The sequence below is a fragment of the Lissotriton vulgaris genome, chromosome 4_1 (genome assembly GCF_964263255.1).
Source record: "Lissotriton vulgaris chromosome 4_1, aLisVul1.2, whole genome shotgun sequence".
NCBI lineage: Eukaryota > Metazoa > Chordata > Amphibia > Caudata > Salamandridae > Lissotriton > Lissotriton vulgaris.
The window spans coordinates 1,290,909,527-1,290,929,493 of record NC_141691.1 but is presented as its reverse complement, the minus strand read 5'-3'; the positions used below and the strand labels follow the sequence as shown (position 1 = coordinate 1,290,929,493).

General features: G+C 44.8%; 2 protein-coding genes across 2 annotated transcripts in view; one reads left to right on the top strand and one right to left on the bottom strand.

Annotated features, from left to right (window-relative positions):
• The window catches only part of CTDP1 (CTD phosphatase 1), a 936,891-nt gene that overhangs the window by 20,345 nt on the left and 896,579 nt on the right, over nucleotides 1-19,967 (bottom strand). The gene's annotated exons all lie outside the window — the stretch shown is intronic.
• Nucleotides 2,174-3,729, top strand: LOC147723140 (uncharacterized). The gene is made up of 5 exons (XM_086966599.1): nucleotides 2,174-2,320; nucleotides 2,407-2,505; nucleotides 2,580-2,673; nucleotides 2,862-2,932; nucleotides 3,238-3,729. Exons 1-5 carry the CDS (start codon nucleotides 2,174-2,176, stop codon nucleotides 3,247-3,249), a joined length of 423 nt encoding a protein of 140 aa, XP_086822725.1. The 3' UTR covers nucleotides 3,250-3,729.

The window sequence follows — 19,967 nt, the reverse complement described above, 5'->3', positions numbered from 1 at the left end:
GATCTGAAGTAACCCCACATCAGTATCAACTGTAGCCCATAGTGTGTGTGGCACATCTCGGAACTCGGGAGGAGGGGGGCATTTTTGGCGGGACATTATGTTATGTTAGCAGATTTTTTAACAACAGTGGTCCCATGCAAGGTTAGGATTAAAAAAGTAATAATATAGACACAATGGAACTATATTGGTTTAGAGTGATTTGTCCAGCCGGACAGTGATCACAGAAATTTTTACTATATATAACGAACAACGAAAATTCTCTTACATTCAACAAAGAGTGATACACAAGCCTGTGCCTTCACGCTTACAGATTGGCAAGGTGAAAGGAAAGGGAGAGATAGATTCTTAGGCAGAAAGTGAGCGATTTCTGTTAATTATAGCGATGACAGAAATTCAACAACACCATAAATAGCATATCTCAATAAATATACACATTCATATATGGTGTGACAAGAGGTCGACGACGTTTCGATTCCATAGCCAAAATACAAGGAATCATCATCAGGACACAAAGTATTATGCCTAAAACCTGTTCTACACAATAGCCTAGGGAAAAAGAAATTAGGAAAATTTAGTCAAAAGGAACACAGAACAGAACGTATCTGGTGACTTTTGGTGAGTCTAAGTGACTACATGGTCCATAAGGGAGCAGAATACAACACGCGTGATTTTGAAGGGTGAATACTTTTTAAAAATGTCATCGAGTGTCTACACGTGAGTGACAGCTCCTTAAGTGAAAAGCCTGATGACCGACGTGATCAAATACAAGGATGGCAAAACGAGTGTCTGTGTAGTGCCCGGGGGTGAATTATGCGCAGTTACTCCATGGAACATAAGGGGCTGAAGTATACCTGTATGGCGCAAGCCAGAAATCCCTGACGTCTTGGTGCAGGGATGGCGCCAATCATGGGTTCGGTCTGGGCTGGGGAGGGAAAGAGTTCAGGTCAATGAGGGTTCGCCTGGGTGAATCGGGTCGGTAGACCACATCCGTGGACTTACCCAGGTCCTATGGTAGAGGTACTCGGGAGAATAGCCGAGCAGTATTACTGGGGGTCTCCTTCTGGAAACGGAGGTGCCTCGCCTCTCGGTAGACCACGTCCGTGGACTTACCCAGGTCCTATGGTAGAGGTACTCGGGAGAATAGCCGAGCAGTATTACTGGGGGTCTCCTTCTGGAAACGGAGGTGCCTCGCCTCTCGGTGGGTCTGGGAAGAGAGGGGGAGGCGGTCAGACATTGCTCGCACTGCCAGGGGAGCTAGCCGGTTAGCGCTGCCCTTACCGGAGGATAAAAAAGGAGATCCCCGGTGAAGTTCGAAGACGCCCACAATGGGGTGCTGGGTATTGATTCAACCGCCAAATAAGGCGCGGTCGGGCGAGCCTGTTAGGAATTACACATAGGGTCATCATTATAACCCGTGTCGCGGTAGAGATAAGATCGCGCCTAAAAGAGTTAGTCTCACTTACCGAAGGCTTCGCGATATCCAGGCTACCAGCAGTGTGGTTCCGCGTTGTGCACGGAGGGCGAGGGAGGGGAGTATAAACCAGAGTGGTTGAATGCTGATAGGTGGGCAGACAGTTAGAAATAATGGAGGGACCAGTGGCGGCGGCCATCTTGGGTCAGGTGGTTTGTTTGCTAGTAAACAGTGAGGAAGGGAAGGGAATAAACGTGGCGGCCATCTTTAAATAGGTGGTGGATTGCATGCAAAAGGGGAAGTGACATCCATGAGAGTTTAAAACATCCTAGTCAATGAGAAATTATTAAAACATCCTGATAAATTGACCCATACAGTTCATATGACAATTCAATGGACCCAGTTACAGTAGGCTAGTCCAATCTTCCTGTAGATTGAGTCCTGTGTTGAGACTGTCAGTTCTCAAAATCCACTTAAGTTCCTCTTAAGTGGATTTTGAGAACTGACAGTCTCAACACAGGACTCAATCTACAGGAAGATTGGACTAGCCTACTGTAACTGGGTCCATTGAATTGTCATATGAACTGTATGGGTCAATTTATCAGGATGTTTTAATAATTTCTCATTGACTAGGATGTTTTAAACTCTCATGGATGTCACTTCACCTTTTGCATGTAATCCACCACCTATTTAAAGATGGCCGCCACGTTTATTCCCTTCCCTTCCTCACTGTTTACTAGCAAACAAACCACCTGACCCAAGATGGCCGCCGCCACTGGTCCCTCCATTATTTCTAACTGTCTGCCCACCTATCAGCATTCAACCACTCTGGTTTATACTACCCTCCCTCGCCCTCCGTGCACAACGCAGAACCACACTGCTGGTAGCCTGGATATCGCGAAGCCTTCGGTAAGTGAGACTAACTCTTTTAGGCGCGATCTTATCTCTACCGCGACACAGGTTATAATGATGACCCTACGTGTTATTCCTAACAGGCTCGCCCGACCGCGCCTTATTTGGCGGTTGAATCCATACCCAGCACCCCATTGTGGGCGTCTTCGAACTTCACCGGGGATCTCCTTTTTTATCCTCCGGTAAGTGCAGCGCTAACCGGCTAGCTCCCCTGGCAGTGCGAGCAAATTCTGACCGCCTCCCCCTCACTTCCCAGACCCACCGAGAGGCGAGGCACCTCCGTTTCCAGAAGGAGACCCCCAGTAATACTGCTCGGCTATTCTCCCGAGTACCTCTACCATACGACCTGGGTAAGTCCACGGACGTGGTCTACCGAGAGGCGAGGCACCTCCGTTTCCAGAAGGAGACCCCCAGTAATACTGCTCGGCTATTCTCCCGAGTACCTCTTCCATAGGACCTGGGTAAGTCCACGGACGTGGTCTACCGACCCGATCCACCCAGGCGAACCCTCATTGACCTGAACTCTTTCCCTCCCCAGCCCAGACCGAACCCATGATTGGCGCCATCCCTGCACCAAGACGTCAGGGCTTTCTGGCTTGCGCTATACAGGTATACTTCAGCCCCTTATGTTCCATGGAGTAACTGCGCATAATTCACCCCCGGGCACTACACAGACACTCGTTTTGCCATCCTTGTATTTGATCACGTCGGTCATCAGGCTTTTCACTTAAGGAGCTGTCACTCACGTGTAGACACTCGATAACATTTTTAAAAAGTATTCACCCTTCAAAATCACGCGTGTTGTATTCTGCTCCCTTATGGACCATGTAGTCACTTAGACTCACCAAAAGTCACCAGATACGTTCTGTTCTGTGTTCCTTTTGACTAAATTTTCCTAATTTCTTTTTCCCTAGGCTATTGTGTAGAACAGGTTTTAGGCATAATACTTTGTGTCCTGATGATGATTCCTTGTATTTTGGCTATGGAATCGAAACGTCGTCGACCTCTTGTCACACCATATATGAATGTGTATATTTATTGAGATATGCTATTTATGGTGTTGTTGAATTTCTGTCATCGCTATAATTAACAGAAATCGCTCACTTTCTGCCTAAGAATCTATCTCTCCCTTTCCTTTCACCTTGCCAATCTGTAAGCGTGAAGGCACAGGCTTGTGTCTCACTCTTTGTTGAATGTAAGAGAATTTTCGTTGTTCATTATATATAGTAAAAATTTCTGTGATCACTGTCCGGCTGGACAAATCACTCTAAACCAATATAGTTCCATTGTGTCTATATTATTACTTTTTTAATCCTAACCTTGCATGGGACAACTGTTGTTAGATATAACGTATGTTACCCGAGGTCCTTTGCTGACTTACTGGGTGCCCTTGTTGTTTGTCTGCTAAGCAGATTTTTTAAAGCGCAGCAGCTGCCCCAGCAAAGAGGCGTCCCGGTGCTGACAGCAATGAGGTGAACAAGATCAGGGAGGGCTCCAGGGAGTCCTACGGCGTGGGAAAGAGAAAGGTTTTTATGGCTTTCCTGAATTCTAGGTAACTATTAAGCCCACGAATGTGGGCGGGCAGCGAGTTCCAAAGGATAGCCGCTCTGTTTCGAAAAGAACGAACTCTGGCACAAACCCTCTTAACCCGGGGAACCACCACAAGGTGTTGTCCCATGGAACAGTGCTGGCGGGAGGGAACATAGGGTAGAAGCAGGTCGGTCAGAATATAAGGAGAGGCAAATTTCAGGACTTTAAAGGCTATGCAGAGAGCATTGAAAACAAACATTGTTTAGCACGGGCACTTGCGGGCCAAGAGTCATGTAAACACCGTTTGGGGAACAATTGTCGCATGCAACCTTTTTAACAAATCCAGTCCTAGTAAGTTCTCCCCACAATTTGCCGTCAGTAGAAATGGCGAGTCAACCGTAAAGGGACCAATAGTCAAAGGGTTAGAATCTCCATTTGTTACAGACGAAGATGGAATCTCCTCTGAGATGGAATATGTTGAGTTTTTTAAACAAGTTCTGAAGTGTGATTATGGGTTACCAGATCCAGAATCCAACGATCTGTAGTCACACTTTCCAAGTGTCTGTGATAATTGAAATTCATTATCCATCTAAGCATGGGGCAAACATTTTATGGCTGTCAGTCTTGGTTTGTCTTTGTTTTTTGGTGGAGTCCTTAGATTGGGCCCTTGGCTTTTTTCGAAGGGTTTGTTTCATGGAAACAGAGGATGGAGGAGCCCTTTATTTATGTTGAGTATACTGCTCCCAGTAGTACTTTGTGGAAGCTGACAAGGGTGATATCTTTAATCCGGATATCCTCTTCTAAATATAAATTGACCTCAACCCCTGGCTTCAAGGAAGAATCAGTATCATCTTTGCTGTAAGACACCAAGAGATCTAGCCGTATCCATATCAGTCTTTAGTGACAGAAGAGCATGGTCCACATGCTTACTAAGGAGCGCTTCTCCATCACGGGCATGTCTAAGTTCTTATTCTGGGCCTCTGGCCTGAAATATGTCGATTTAGCCAACCTTGCCATAGAAGAACGACAGCACCTGCAAGCTGACTTACCCTGTGGATGCAATATCCATTGTGCAGTCTGTTATTTCATACTAAACCCTTTCCCCCCATAAATAATGTTTTTTGCCTTCTGGCAAAGGGTTGAGATAAGCACTAATGTCTGACCACATCTGCCGGTCATAACTACCAAAGACCCTCACAGTGGCTGCTGCCATACCAGGGAGCCTTTTTTGTGTTTAGCCCAATCATATTTCTTCCATGCCTAGTCAAAGTCAAGTCAAGTCAAAAACCACTTTATTCGATTTTGTTAAAAATCATAAAAGCATACTACAGCAATTAAAAACAATCCAATTACAGTAAAAAATATTTCATACAGTACATTACAATTAAAAACAATAAAACAATCAGATTAAAATGGACTCATCATGTGCAAATAAGCTGTCATCATGTGCAAAAAAAGCAATATATACCACGTTCTTCACTGACCCCACTACTGAGTTTGTAATTTCCTCTTCCTAATCCGCACAGCGGCAACAAGGTAATTTGCTACACTAAACATTACCAATGGTGAATCAAGCATTTGTAAAAACAGAAGACCAGGTTTTGCTTGCGTAAATGCTTTCTCTTTCAACAACGGTAACAAATACTTTTGCCTAGGTACATGATAAAAAGGGCAGAATAACATAAGGTGCATATTGTCTTGTGTGGTAAAATTATCGCATTTGCATACAGGCACATCCTCAGGCTTAAACCATCCCTGTCTGTCACAGAGTATCAAATAAATCTGGTTGAATCTAAACTTAACCAGGAGCCACCTGTGGAACGGAATGTTAACTAAGACAAGATATGGTTGGATAGCTACACAAGTGATTGTCATATAATGTGCTCTGACCATGGGTTTTGTTAACTGGACTTGTTCACTCTCCAAGGACTTAAGTTTATGAAAGTTTTCCTTGACCCAAGCTAGATCTGCTTTTCTTAGGTCAAGCGGGGAGGAGAAAATCTCCGGACATCTAAGTTCTACAGAGCACTTGTGTATGTACGCCAGCCAAGGAATGTCTTTGTATTTGTCAAGTTTTAAACAATCCATCAGAATTTTGTGGTTAAGGCCTAAATTTTCATTTATCCAGATTCTTATCCACAAAAGAATGGGTGCCATGGAGAGGATATCAGTAATGTATCCTACTCCAAGCTCCTGATGGACGGAGAAGGTGGGTGTTGAAAAGGGGAGTCCTAATATTGAACAGAAGAACTTATTTACCTCTGTTTGGATGGTTTCAGTTTTTACATATCCCCATATCCCAGCTCCGTACCTAGCTATAGCCAGTGATTTTGCCCTATACAAAGCTAGCAGTGCACCACTTGGTTTCCCCCCCAAGTCTCTTTGAGAAGCTCAGAATAGCATTAACAGAGCTCCTTACTGCTTTGGTCTTTGCTGTTATCTGCGGGATCCAACTGCCCTTGATATCAAAAATTACACCGAGGTAAGTGAAAACTTTAACGTTAGTGATCACTTCCCCTTTACAGTAAAAAGATCTAGTGTTATTTTTTGCTGCCCCAAAAACCATAACATGAGATTTGGCGTTATTGACCACAAGGTCAAGGGAAGACATAAAATCACTGAATGCATCAAGAAGTCTCTGGAGGCCCAGATGTGTCCTAGCTATTAGGGCGGCATCATCCGCGTACAGGAGCACTGGGATTTGAGAGTCTCCTGCACGTGGTGTGTCCACAGATGCAGCCAGCAAATTTTTTTCCAGAGAGTTTATGTATAAAGTGAACAGCATAGGGGCAAGGATGCAGCCTTGCCGCATACCCCTGCCAGATTTAAACCATGCTGTACAATGTCCCTCTTGATCCATTCTGATGGAAGCCTTTAAATCCTTGTGGAGTTCAGCCAAGAAGTGGACCGAAGGAGGATCCAGTCCCATTTTTAATAACATGCCCCACAGCTTAGCTCTATTCACTAAATCGAACGCTGTGGACAGGTCCATATAAGCAACAAAAATTGCCCCCTTTTTTGCCTTCGTATATTTGGAAATTATCATGTGCAGGTTCAGGCATTGGTCCTCAGTCCCTCTACCTGACCGGAATCCATACTGGGCATTGGACAAAATATCATTCTCTAATGTCCACTTATTAATTTTTGCCAACAGTACTTTGCCCAGGATCTTCATAGAGGAATCCAGCAAGGATATGGGGCGGTAGCATTTAGGGTCACTTCTTACTCCTTTTTTAAAAATTGGCACAATGATTGAACATGCCCAGGTGTTAGGGAATCCCCCTTTAAGTACACAGTTAAAAACATTTGTAAGTATAGTTGCCCACATCTCTGGATTTGATTTGTATAAGTCCAGAGGGACACCGTCGGGTCCCGGGGCTTTATTCTTAGCGGACCCACTTATCGCGACCTTGACTTCATTTTCAGTAAAAACTACCATGGATTGCATATCAAAGTAGGGAGGTATACAAAAAGTTTCATAAACTTGATTGCTTCCATAGATAACTGAAAAATGATTAAGCCACTCTTGTTCTGGTATATTTGCCTCCAGATCTGTGTTGCATGTTTGGGCAAATATAGGGCTGTTTATTATGGACCAAAATTTAGAGCTATGTCTCAGGGTGGTTGAGTCCATTAATGCGTCCCAGGCTTCTTCTTTTACTGCTTTTTTACGTATCTTTACCACCTCAGCATATTTTTTCCTTAGCTGCGCTACCACTAGCTTGTTTCTAGGGGAATGTTTTAGCGCTGCTATCAATGCGGAGTGAGCTTTAGAACAGGAGTGGTCGAACCAACCGGAGACTGGGGCAGGACCCCTTTTAGGACTAAGTGTAAGTTCTTCTTTCACCCTCGAGCAAATAACCTCAAAGGCAGCAATAGTCTCTTTATCCCCCCTGGCAGGGTCCCTGCAGGTCTGAATTTCCGCCATCATCTCGTGTTCAACAAGATACGAAAAGTCTTCTGGACAAACTTTGCTCCATTTTAATCGCCTCCCCTGGTCTTTGCTCTTTACGTGCCTCACAGAAGTGGCCAACATAACCCCCTTGAGTAGTCCAAGCAACCCATCCAAAGTTAGGCACACCGGATTGTGGTCACTGAATCCACTTACAATAGCATTATAAAAGTGCACATAGCGGAGTAGCCCTGGGGACACAAAGATATAATCAATAATAGACTCACTGCCCCTTGCATTATATGTGACCACCCAGTCCTTTGGGTCAGAAAAGCCAGGTTCATACAAATCGTTTGCTGATAACAAAAGTTCCATAGCTATGCCCTTCGGACTATGCTCAAAGTGGGGGGGAGTCGTGAGATCAGGCCCATTGAAATCTTTAGTCTGGCAATATGATTCGCACAAGTGAACATTAAAATCACCCATTAAAATGATTTGCACAAAAGTGGTTTGTTTTGACATGTAATCAGTTATAAATGAACTTAAACTCTCTAAAACAAAATTTTGGGGACCGCCGTGCAGGGAGTTATAGCAATTAATAAGTACTATCTTGTTTTTATCTGGGTGGCGGATCTCTAAGAACTGAAAATAGTTTGCGGAACCTGGAATTTCCCTCACACTCCCAGCTATTTTAAGAGACACCAAAAACATCAGGCCACCTATGTCTCTACCCACCGAGGTACACTGTGCTTTAACAAAGAATGAGGAGTAACCATCCAGCCAGAAGGAGTTATCCCTTGCCCATGTCTCCTGCATAGCCACTATATCGTATTCTTTTAGCTTACCCAGCCAGATTGGGTCGTTCTGTTTGGCGCGTAAGCCCGCAATGTTCCAGGACAAAATCTTCGCTCTTCTAATGCCCCCCTCCGTTAACGCCTCCCCTTCATTAGATGCAACATTACAGGAAGTGGGGGTGTAAACAATGTTACAAGGAGTAGGGATGTTAATGGGGTCAACCTGACCATTCACTGGCAGTTTTATTTGCTTAGGCTCTAGTCAGTCCATATCTTCTTGGTTAACAAGAGCAGCAAATCTATTTGTGAGTGGCAGGTTTTCTGCGTGTGTGTGTATTGCAGAAGTGGCTACACCACCGCCCCCTGATTTCTTGGTCGCCCATTCATTCCCTTGCGAAGGGAGATTTTGTTTGCCATAAAGCCTGTTGGTGTTATTTGGCTGTGGCCAAACATACCTACTGCCAGTTGGCCTGGGTGGAGGTGGGTAGAAAAAACCTAATGGCATGGCACGCACACCCTTGCCTAATGGGTCTAGAGGGGAAGCATCCCAAAAGAGGCGGCTTGTGACATCCCGGGATTTAAAATTAACTATAACACAGTCACCAGCCACACACTTTTTAGTTCTGCCAACCCAGTTAACCCTTCTGCACATCAAAATATTGGCAGCAATATCACTTTCACCCGTGCAGTTTGCATTGCACCATTTTTCCGTAAGGTTCCGCAGGGTTGCCTGATGTTCTACCACCCCCGCATCTAATTTGGGAACGTTAACCAGTACAGCTACAAGAGGTGTTGCATCGGGGGGTAGGTGCACTGGAGGTGTCCTGCCCAACAGCTCTCCTGGTAAAGCTAATGGCTTTTCCAGTAGAACATGGTTAGGCACCGTTTGTGGCAGGGGCGTATATCTCCCATTAACAACTTTCCCTTTAACGGGCACAGATATTTCTACCGGTGTATTAATTACTGGGATACTCGGGGGATCAATTTCTATTGGTACTAAAGCCAGGGCCTGGCTAAGCAAGAAATCATTTATACGTTCACATTTGTTCAGGAAATTTTTAACACAGTCCTTTAGCGTCTCAGTAATGTCCGTTGCAATCTGGATTAAGGCGGATTCTAGTCTATCAGAAAAAAGTTTTTCCAAAAGCAACGTAAGACCCTCCTCGGAGATATATGTAGCTCCTTGTCCCCCAGATTGACAAATAGCCGTGTGTTCCTTCCCTCCCATCGCCTCAATGTTAGGAGAAATGACAGGTGTGACAGTAATAGGAAGTTCGGGGGAGGGCAAAACTGTGGGAGTCTGTGCCAAGTTCGTCCGGCATGGTTCAATTATGACCCTCGGCTCCAGTGGAACACAACTAATGGGCGAGGAAGTTGTAGTTGTAGTACTAATGCTTCCAGATGTGTTTTCCAAGCCCAGGGCACGTTCAGACACAGCAATCTGAGTGGATAGCTCGTCCACTTTGGAAGTCAGATAAGTAATTATGCTGGTTGTGTATTTTGGGACCTTGGCCTTGGCTTCTCCGGTCAGTGAAGTAACAAGTTTACGCTTACCCATGGTGTTAATGATGTGGCCCGTCCCGTCCCTGGTCGTCCTTGGACGGCCTTAGACGGCCCGCCCTTGTCCCGGGCTTCTCCCGGGCGGCTCCTGTGCGCGACTCGCGGGTGCGAGGGGCGTTCCGTTCTTTGAAGCGCCTCCGGGCGCTCGTGCGGCGTCACTCCCGCCGCCGGGGCACCTGGGAGTTGTAGTTGTAGGTAGCGCTAGCCGTTCCCCTCACGGCGGTGGTAGGGCGCTGGAGCGCTAGGGAGCTGTGCGCTGAGCGCTGCGAGGCTGTGCGCGTTGGCCGTTCACCTCACGGCTTGTGAAGATCCCCCCTAGTAAAGTAGAGTAGGGAATAGTAGGGCTTCAAGATGATCTTTGCGCAGCCTGTATTTTACGGACTTAACCTGTAGATGGCACATGAGACCGGCAGGTGACTCGTCCGGCACCGTATATTTTATTTAATCAACTTTTAGCTTTCACTCCAAACTAAATCCACAATCAAGACAGTTTTCACTGATTTACGAGCAGATTTCTTGAAGTAGCAAAGAAAACAGGCTTGCTTGACTGGAATTCCTAAATCTAATTTTTTTAGATGCTTATTCCACTACAGCATGAAAAACTCTGATATCGTCTGGTGGAGTCTGCTGGTTGTGGAGTAGCTGGAAGGAAAACGTGTGCAAGAAAATCGTCCTTTCAGAGCTTTCGTCTTGAGATACGTCACCTTGCACCCCTTTCCTCACAGTCCTTATCAGAACAGGCATCATCACTATTTGTAGGCAATTCTTGCTGGAAGAGTTGAGGTGGTTGGCTTGGGGATGCAAAAGTAGGATGTATAGAAGGGGTAGGTGGCAGCGTCTTGTCTACAATATAGGTGATTACATAGGCAAAGACCGCTGCTGTGGTGACCTTGTTTTTGTAGATAATGGAAACCTCTTGTAATAGTTAGCCAACATGAGGTACATGTCCTTAACTTAAGCTCTAGGGGTTTTCATAATTTACTCCAGGTATTGCATCATGGGTTGATTTGGGTCATATTCGCCCAAGTACTCTATTGGTCTTACTTTGTGACCTGACAGTTGTCTGTCTGACTGATATGGAAATGTACATTCACCTTGCATATACTCTTATTCGCTATTATTCTGATATTTAACATTAAGCCAAGTTGGGCTACAAGTAAGACCAAAGTCCCCCATATCATCTTCAGTCTTAAACATTCAGCAGGGACATCTTACTTGGCGACGTGTGCTCAGGAAGCAATGATATTGGAATACCTTTTTCTGTGATCAGTGTAATTTATTGAGTCTTCATCGATGGTGTTATTGATGGTGAAGCTGAAGGCTTATTTTTCGACAGAAGCCCCAGCGAAGTTAATGCAGATGGGGTTGACGGTGGTGAAGTAATCATTGACGTGATAGTCAATAATGCCATTGTTGATGTTGTCAATGTGGTTGTTACTATGGTTGTACATACAATATTGAACTACTGTCACATGCACATTATGTTGAATCAATAAAAATAAATTAAAAAAAAGTAGTTACTACCATCAATGGAGTAATAATAACTCTGTTGATGGTTAATCCAACAACGATGTTTAGTTAGCACAAAATATATCTTAAGTGGGTGGTTCAGCTCTTGGCATATGAGCTGTGTAAACAACATTTTCTTACTTTGATGGTGTCAGACCGCAAACAATGGGATTTAACCTCTTGAATAATCCATATTTGTAATAATAATCCATATTTGTAAAGCACAAACATATCACCCCTTAAGGTTTTAATGCCGCTGGGTGCCATTCAGAGAGATGAAGTGAGCTATTGCCTAGAGCCATATGGTGGTGAGCTGAGGTCGAGGATCGAACCATGATCCCCGCACTCAGGAGTCAGCTACTCTGGTGCTGTGCCACACCTTTCCCCTCTTGAAGACCTCTCCTCAGAACTCTTTAATACTTTCTTTGGAGGTTCCGTATCAGAATATGTTTCAAACCAATGCTTTAATGAAAAGCCTTCAGAATGCTCTCTTTTCTGAGCTTTAAAAAAAATCCTTTTCTGAGGTACCTTTGCTCTCTTCCTCCGAGGCAGGTTTTTCCTTGGCTTGATCTTTTGAAACTAGAGAAGTAACCTATTCTCTCTATTTTTCAAATTCTTTGTGAAAAGACGCTGCAGCTCTTACAGTCCTTTATCTTATGAGAGGGGTGAAGGCAGTAAATACAGTCTTAGTGTGAATCTTCAGAAGGAAGCCTCTGCTTCTCACAAGTACGGGAAAATCTGAAGAGAATATTTTTGATGTATATGACAAGATGTTCTATCAGAGTTCAGAACAAATGATGTCACAAGAAGTTAGTTTAAATTGAAAACATGGAAGAGTTTCAGATTTTCCTTAAGTGGACTGAGCAGAGCTCAGGGAGACTCTTCACATGATGTGATTGATAATCTAAAGTATGGTAGCCTCTGAGACAAGGGCGGCCGGCATGGCTCAATGGGTGGGGCTCAATGAGTGGGGGGGGGGGGGGGGGGGGGGAAGAGCGAGGGCCGTGGATTGGAGCGGGGTTTAGAAATTTTTAAAGAAAACTTACTGCTTACCTCAAGGCCGGGTCCCGCTTCTTCTCTGCTCCTACTCTCCTGAGTCCGCTTCCAAGAACAGGAAGTAGGCGTTGTGACTGGTCTGAGTGCCGTGACACGGCGCCCAGCCTGGGGCTGCAGGGGTGGGCATGTTCTCCATGCAGGCTGTAATGCAGCCTGCATAGAGAACAGGGAAGTGTGCATGACTGTTTTGGGCGGCTCGACTGCTTTGTGGCAAACCACTTCGCCCCGCCTTGCTCCATGAACAGAGCAGCCCACCCACCCTCCATCCCACAAAGTTATTTTCATGTTATGTTGCCTCTTCTCGCACTGCTTGAAAGCAGTGGGGTGACGCTCCTCCGTCATAGCGGAGGAGCCACCACTGTTCTAAGGGGAGTGGTGATCAGGATATTGCAATCTGATTGGTTGAAGTTTAGTTATTTTTAAAGGATGTGAACAGGATAACAAGGTGACTGTTTTTCAGTTTTTGCAGGCTATGTTTTTTAGTATGCTGCTATTAGGGGGCACATTGGGGTTTGGGGACAATGTAGAGATCAACGAGGTGGGTAAGGCACCACAGAAGAATTGCAACTGCTGCTTTGTACCTGGAGGGGAGGAGGAGGCACCCATTTTTCCTCCTGACTTGCGCTCATTCTGATTTCAGCCAGTTTAAGACTCATAACACAAACTGGCATCCTCTACTATATCCTATTACAGTGGGAAACAAATAATATAGCTGCGGCCCACTCACGGCTTTCTTAGCGCAAGCCTTAATACTAACCACTTAAAGGTGCCCTCACGAAACAAACCGCATCCCCCAAAAAATAATAGTATGCACTACATTCACCATGAGACTTCCAGCTCGACCACGGGGAATTATTTTAAACATGTGAATCTATGAATGATCTAATACTGGTGAAGGAGTTTATCAGCCTCTAAATCATTCCCCCTCTCTACAGTCATTATCTTTGTTGGGCGAGACTAGGATCCAAAGAGTTGCTCGTTGTGGGCAAATGTCTAGGCAATAGGAAGGTTGTGTACTAAAGGTTAGCTGACAAAACAGGGCACTTGCCTCTTCCACCAAAACACGTCCTATATTTATTTTGGCTGGGATAATAGCCATCAGGTTCGAGGGTTTTGAAGACAGTTCTGAAATCTGCCCTGAGGAATATTTCTGTTCCAGCATTGTATGCACGGATGATGGTATCGTAGGTGGTGCCGAACACACGGAGGTCAGCGCAATTGAGGACACAGGCTTTGTCAGAAGCAGCACTAAATTCAGAGCCTCTGGAAGAAAAGGAGTAGAGCTGCCAAATTGCCAAACCATAAGGAGTAGCCCAGAGTTCTGAAGATGTCCAACGCTGGATTTCACATGCTTACATCTTCCTAATATGTTTTTTTATTTTGATTTGAACATCAGAAGAATTTACATCTGCGCGGGCACCCAGTAGGCTGGAAGAATCATTAATATCTTTTCTCGTCGGTTCCGTCGAAAGTTTAGAGACTGAAATTAACACCTGGCCTGCTCAACCCGCTGCCTCTTCGTTCTCTCGCCTTTCTATGGTGCTTTACTTGAATTAGCACGGCTCATTAACACACTGCAATTTTAAAAGTGCTTTCTGCAAAATGCTGGGTTTCACGCTTACCAGTCAAGGTAGTGGGATTGGCCTATTTAGTATGTAGTGCGTGGTCCGAGCTTTGGGGTACATGGAGTGAGCACTAACAGTGCCGCCAGCTCTGTTCTTTCCTACTGTGAATGGCTGTCCACCAACAGACTGATGATTCTCCAAAACGCAGCCTGAAACTATACAGCTTGCTTCTGCTCACCCAAGTTTAGCACTAAACACTGAAAAAGTGCGTTTTAGCATTAGTGGTAGACGATTTAAACATTTTTGTAGAATGTAATAATAAAGATTACCCTTCGTGGGCCTTTGAAAGCAACGTTTTAAAACTACAATAAGTCCAACTACATCTCTGCATTAATTTATTAAAAAGATGTTGTTTTTGCATCAGACCAACTTTTATGGGTTGCCGTCCCAGGACTAAATGATGCGACTGGGATCATCGCAAATGTCCGCTTCAAACTACAATGTCTACATGGATTTTAAAGTGTTCAACTGAGAAGGAATATGAAACACTAAATTGCTGCAGTCCATTCACAATTGAAGCTGTGTGGGCGGGTAATGCTGCACCTTCACAGGCTGCAGAACACCTTGAGGGCAAACTCAGCCTTTTTAGCACTCTGAGTTCAATAAAGGGAGTTCTGCTCGGACGGGCACCAGACACACTAGCCATAACTCTCCTGCAAAACTGTAAGCCTTCGATACCCTGCATTTAAATTGCAGAAACTGCAGCTAGCCAAGTAGCCCACTGGGGTTTCCCGCAACATTACTTGAATCTCATTTAGTTCTCGTGATGTACTTCCATTCTCACTGAGATGTGCATCTGGGTTAGCAAATGTGGCCTGTCAAGCTTGTTATAGACCGTAATATACTAATATCTACAGCGAATGAGCATGGACTATCCGAGAGGACACTTCGAAAGCGCTACATTTCCTCTAAAGGTATATTGACCCTATAGCTTGCATCAGTGACATCAGAAAAACAGGCTATTTAAAGGTGGTATTGAAAGCTCCGTTTTAAGGTTTATCCTAAACTGCATCAGGTTTCCTTCATCTTGAAGAGAGTGGATGCGACTGTTCCTGAGTGCCACACACCCGACTAGAAAGCCTCTGCTGTCCCAAATTACTAACTTAACAAGCACTAGCAAAGCCAATAGGTCTCTCCTTTTGGACCTTAAAGTGTTTAGCCATGCCGCGCTAAGTACTGGCTTACTCTTGAAATTCAGGAGTAAGTCTGGAATACTATAAGAGTCAGACACTGCGGCATCTTTGTGAATCCTGCCATAAGTGTTTGAATATATGACTGCATGCATGAGCGTGCTCGTTGGTTAACATACAGTACATGGCAATTTAACACCTCAAGATGCATATTCAACCAAAAGAATAATAGCGTCAAAGTGTTAACTAGCTCATATAAAACTGGGGGCAGTCCGAGTTTTCTGGAAGTGGTACGCTTATATCCAGGGCAGTTCTAGCGGGAGGGCCAGGCCCACCCAAACATGAGCCTTGGCCCTCCAGTGAAGGCTTGAGAGCAGGCGCGCAACAGCATTGGACTCAAAGGGCTGTCTGTGTGTGTGTGTGTGTGTGTGTGTGTGCCGGGCTGAGACAGCTTCCCGGGCGCGCACACAATTTTTGAGATTATCGCAGCTGCACCAGAGTACTTCACAGGTCTTTAAAATACCATTTACATGAAAACGGACAAATCCTTTCTTTGGCAAGGGTCACCTTTGCCTACTGTTCTGCGGTGTGGATATTTCTTTTTCTATGCAGCCCAGGAGAAAAGAAGTTTGTTTATCCCTATTCACCTTTCCTGACCCCTGTAGCTGATTATAACATCAGGCTGTGACAACATTTGTTTTATGGAGTAGGTAAGAGAACATGCTACTATTTGGTTTTCTTTTTTAAATCTGCACAGTCCCAGCAGGACACATATTTTGTGTGTGCTTCATTTGACCAGTTTTTATCATTATCATGGCTGATGCAGTACAACAATAAGACAATACAAAATGCCCAGATAACGCTGGTGATTAATGATCCTGCTGGAGAGCAATAATTTGTCGGTTAGTAGTTTTTAAATGCAGATGAACTGTATTTTATGTGGAAGCTCAGTGGGTTACTGCCTTTGTCACAGAGATCCTTGTGTTACTTGCAGTTCAGAAGTTACAATCCTAACATAGGACAGTAACCAATGAACTGTCACCAAAGAGCTGCATACAAACATGAATGGTGTAGTTAGAACTTCGCTTTTTTTGTTTTACGATATAGTTAGAACTTCCTCAGTCTCATTATTCTAATGTTGCTAAAATAAGTATTTTTGGGCAGATATACAATTTTATAAGTAAAGCTGACCCCCATGGAATACTCTTTAAATCCTAAGGTTGTGTTTCCCCAGACCAAACCCTCTTAAAATATACTGCCCACCAGTATGGATGACATGTGATTCCTACACCTTGTAATCCTCATTGTCTTATGTGACATTCTCTGTAGACTGATTTACATACTTGTATGATTTGTCTCTGTATAACGGGTGTGTGGTGTAAGGTACTGACACACACTACACTGATATGAGTAGCACTATACAACAAATGAAATGCATATGAGAGAGTGGCTACGTGAGGATGAGGGGCACTGTTGGAGGGTGAAAGTGAGGGAATCCGAGGAAGAGGTCATGGGGTGGAGGGGGAGCTAGGGAGAGATGAGGGGCACTGGTGGAGGGTGATAGTGAGGGAGTCTGAGGAGGAGGCCATGACGGGGAGGGGCTACAGAGAGATGAGGGGCACTGGCGGAGGGTGGCAGTGAGGGAATCAGAGGAGGAGGTCTTGAGGGGGAGGGGCTATGGGGAGATGAGGGGCACTTGTGGAGTGTGGCAGTGAGGGAATCCAAGGAGGTCAATAGGGGAGCAATGGAGAGATGAGGGGCACTGTTGGAAGGTGGTAGTAAAGGTTTTACAGAGAAAGAGGTTATTGGTGCGAGACTAAAAAAGACTTTCACATCAGCATTAAGAGCCTGCCCTGTCAGCCTTCATGTTTTTATTTAATTAGCAGTTAGGTCATAAGGGCTACAGTGGAACGTACTTTAAAGTGTGTGCTAATTATATTTACTGCTATATTCAATGTTTTAAGTTTGAAGGTGATTTTACTAATGTTTTTACTAGGAAAAATGAAATTGGTGCCTGATATGGGGCTGGGGCCCAAGGTCAGCGGTGAGATAACGTGCACTAGAGAGGAGTAGTGTATAATCAAGCCTGTAAGGGAGTAAGTGCATTGCAGAGTCTGTGGTCAGGTGGAGGTAGTAATGAACAGGGTTTCTCCCTGAAGGCTCGCATAAAGGGAGCCCGAGAAGTGTCACTTGCCTGATACTCCCACCCCAGAAACCTCCTCTTCCCATCAAAGGAACATGACATGGAAAAAACATGTTTTGAGAGTGATAATATTTAGAGAGAGATTTGGAAAAGAGTGTGTTTTACTGGGCCTTGTAAGACTAAGATGAGATAGAGTGCCCTGAAGCAGGCCTGCCCAGACATATATGCGACAAATCGAGCCCGCAGTGGCCCACCCAAATGCACCCTTGGCTCACCCAGAAAAAAATGCCTGCTTATATCTGACTTGATCTCCGCCACTTCCTGAACACCAAGGGGAGATGTACTGCATGGAAAAGCACCTAGGGCAAGGAGAGGTTGGGAGTGCCATATGTCATGCACAGCGCAACAAATTAGAGCTGGGTGCAGTTACACAACAATAGTCAAAATAATCGTATTATTGTCCATTTTGCTAAAGAACAGATGTAATGCAGGTGGTAACCATGCTGGTGCGGATCTAGGCACTAGATAGGGGATGCATGTTATTTAATTGTGTTAGGTCGGTGACTGAGGTCTGTAATTTTATGTCTTGTATATCATTTATGGCGGAGGTGGGTGTATGCGACAGGTGTTGTGTGACGGTGTGGTAACTGAATATGCGCGATTGTTTGAAATATTGTACTAGATTGTGTATGAGCTTCTGTATGTTTGCTTTCCGTAAGTACTATTTTGTAGATTTGTGCGAATGGTATGTGTGGACAGAATTGTATATACATATGACAATGTATGTATGCGCCTTTGTATGTAAACATATCGTTGTACATCATACAGTAGATTATGGTGCACGACTCTTAAGTACAGGTGCTAAATAGTGAGCACTCTTCACAAGCAAAACATCACAGGAGGTTAGACTGGTTCTCAGTCTCATCAGGCACAGTGTGCTGAGAGCGCCCAGTCCCTCCACCCTGCGCTGTGGATCCACAACTCTGGCAATGTGTTTTTCCTCTCTTACTTAGTGAATGGTGTGTGAAGGGGATCATGTGTGCACACAGCAGGGGGTGGGTGAGATGCTGCAGGCACAGCACGAGCTCGCTCTGCGGTGCAGGCTGATTCAGGCTGTGCAGACACCATTGAGAGTGGTCGGGAAGCCTGCAGCCGTAAGAACGGCCACACCACCTCCACATCAGGCCAAGAGTAGGCCTCAGAGCGGGCCTCTGGACAACAGACTGAAGAGCACTGTGAGAGATGGCATCCCCTCAAATCCGTCTGTGCTACCCTGCTTCAAAGACTGTGTGCGTTTAAAGAACCGTGGTACAGATGCCTAAAAGCGGAGTGTAGAAGACCGCTTTTGTTTCTGTTGCTGTGTATGAGCAAGGAAAAATGGTACTCCCCACAACATGCGAAGAGAATCCAAAGTAGCAAGGAGACCCAAAAAGACTTGCTCACATGACGAAATTGACTGTAGTTTATTTTCAGCATCTGCGCTGGCGTTCATGATGGCTGCCATTGTGCTAGCCATTATAAAGGAAGAAAAGTGGCATGAACATAAAGGACGGATGAGTTCCTGAAGCAAAGTGTAAAGTTACTGAAAGGCATTGTAAGCGCCATGAGTAAACAATTAAAGTAACATTTTGTAATGTGTAGATATGAAGGGATATGTTAATTTGCCTGCATATACATTTGGATATATTTGACAGGAAAGAGGTTGTGGCAAAACCTCTAAAGCATCCGACTTCGGACCTGGCGAACCAGGTTCAGGTCTCGACTAAGGAACGGCGGTCAGCTTACGCTGGGTCTGATAACGAGGAAGAATCGCAGTGCAAAAAATGGCCACCAACGGAGGAGTTTGACAAGGGCGGTGGCAGAACACAACTGAAGGGATGAGTTGACCTAAAGAAAAAAGAAAAGAAGACTGCACCAAAAATGCTACAAGTAAATCAAAAAGTATGGGGACAGTAACAGGTGCAGTCTCCGAAAGTCCAAAAGGCGCGACTGATTATGCATGTCCACAAATAAAAATCGGGCATTTACTGAAAGCACTAACCAGAGCCAATCGGAAAATGGGAGGTCCTTGAAGCTGTATTCTGAATACGGCATGCCTAGCAGAGCAGCGTATGCTCGCTACCTCTAGGCTCGACCTAAAAATGAGCACGAATAACAATCTGTGAAATGCAGCTCACAATTTACGAACCGGTAGGTGAGGGCTAAAATAAGTAAAGAGGCACCCTTAGATGACCAGTGTTAAATATTTTATGGACCAAAAGTGAAGAAGTATTTTTACTACAGGTATCAAATTCAATCTTTGTTTTAATGGCAATCTAAAGGCAATATTCCAAATTTGCCAGTTGCAAAGTGAAATTTGTGCAAGCTAAAAAGGCCATAGCCACAGTATGCCAAAGGTTACCTTC

What these genes read in the sequence shown, in the direction of transcription:
- LOC147723140 (XM_086966599.1), top strand. Translation starts at nt 2,174, where the DNA reads ATGGCCGCCGCCACTGGTCCCTCCATTATTTCTAACTGTCTGCCCACC. An exon ending in ATCTCCTTTTTTATCCTCCG is followed by an intron (nt 2,506 to 2,579) that starts GTAAGTGCAGCG and finishes CTCACTTCCCAG; the next exon opens with ACCCACCGAGAGGCGAGGCA. An exon ending in ACCTCTACCATACGACCTGG is followed by an intron (nt 2,674 to 2,861) that starts GTAAGTCCACGG and finishes TTCCCTCCCCAG; the next exon opens with CCCAGACCGAACCCATGATT.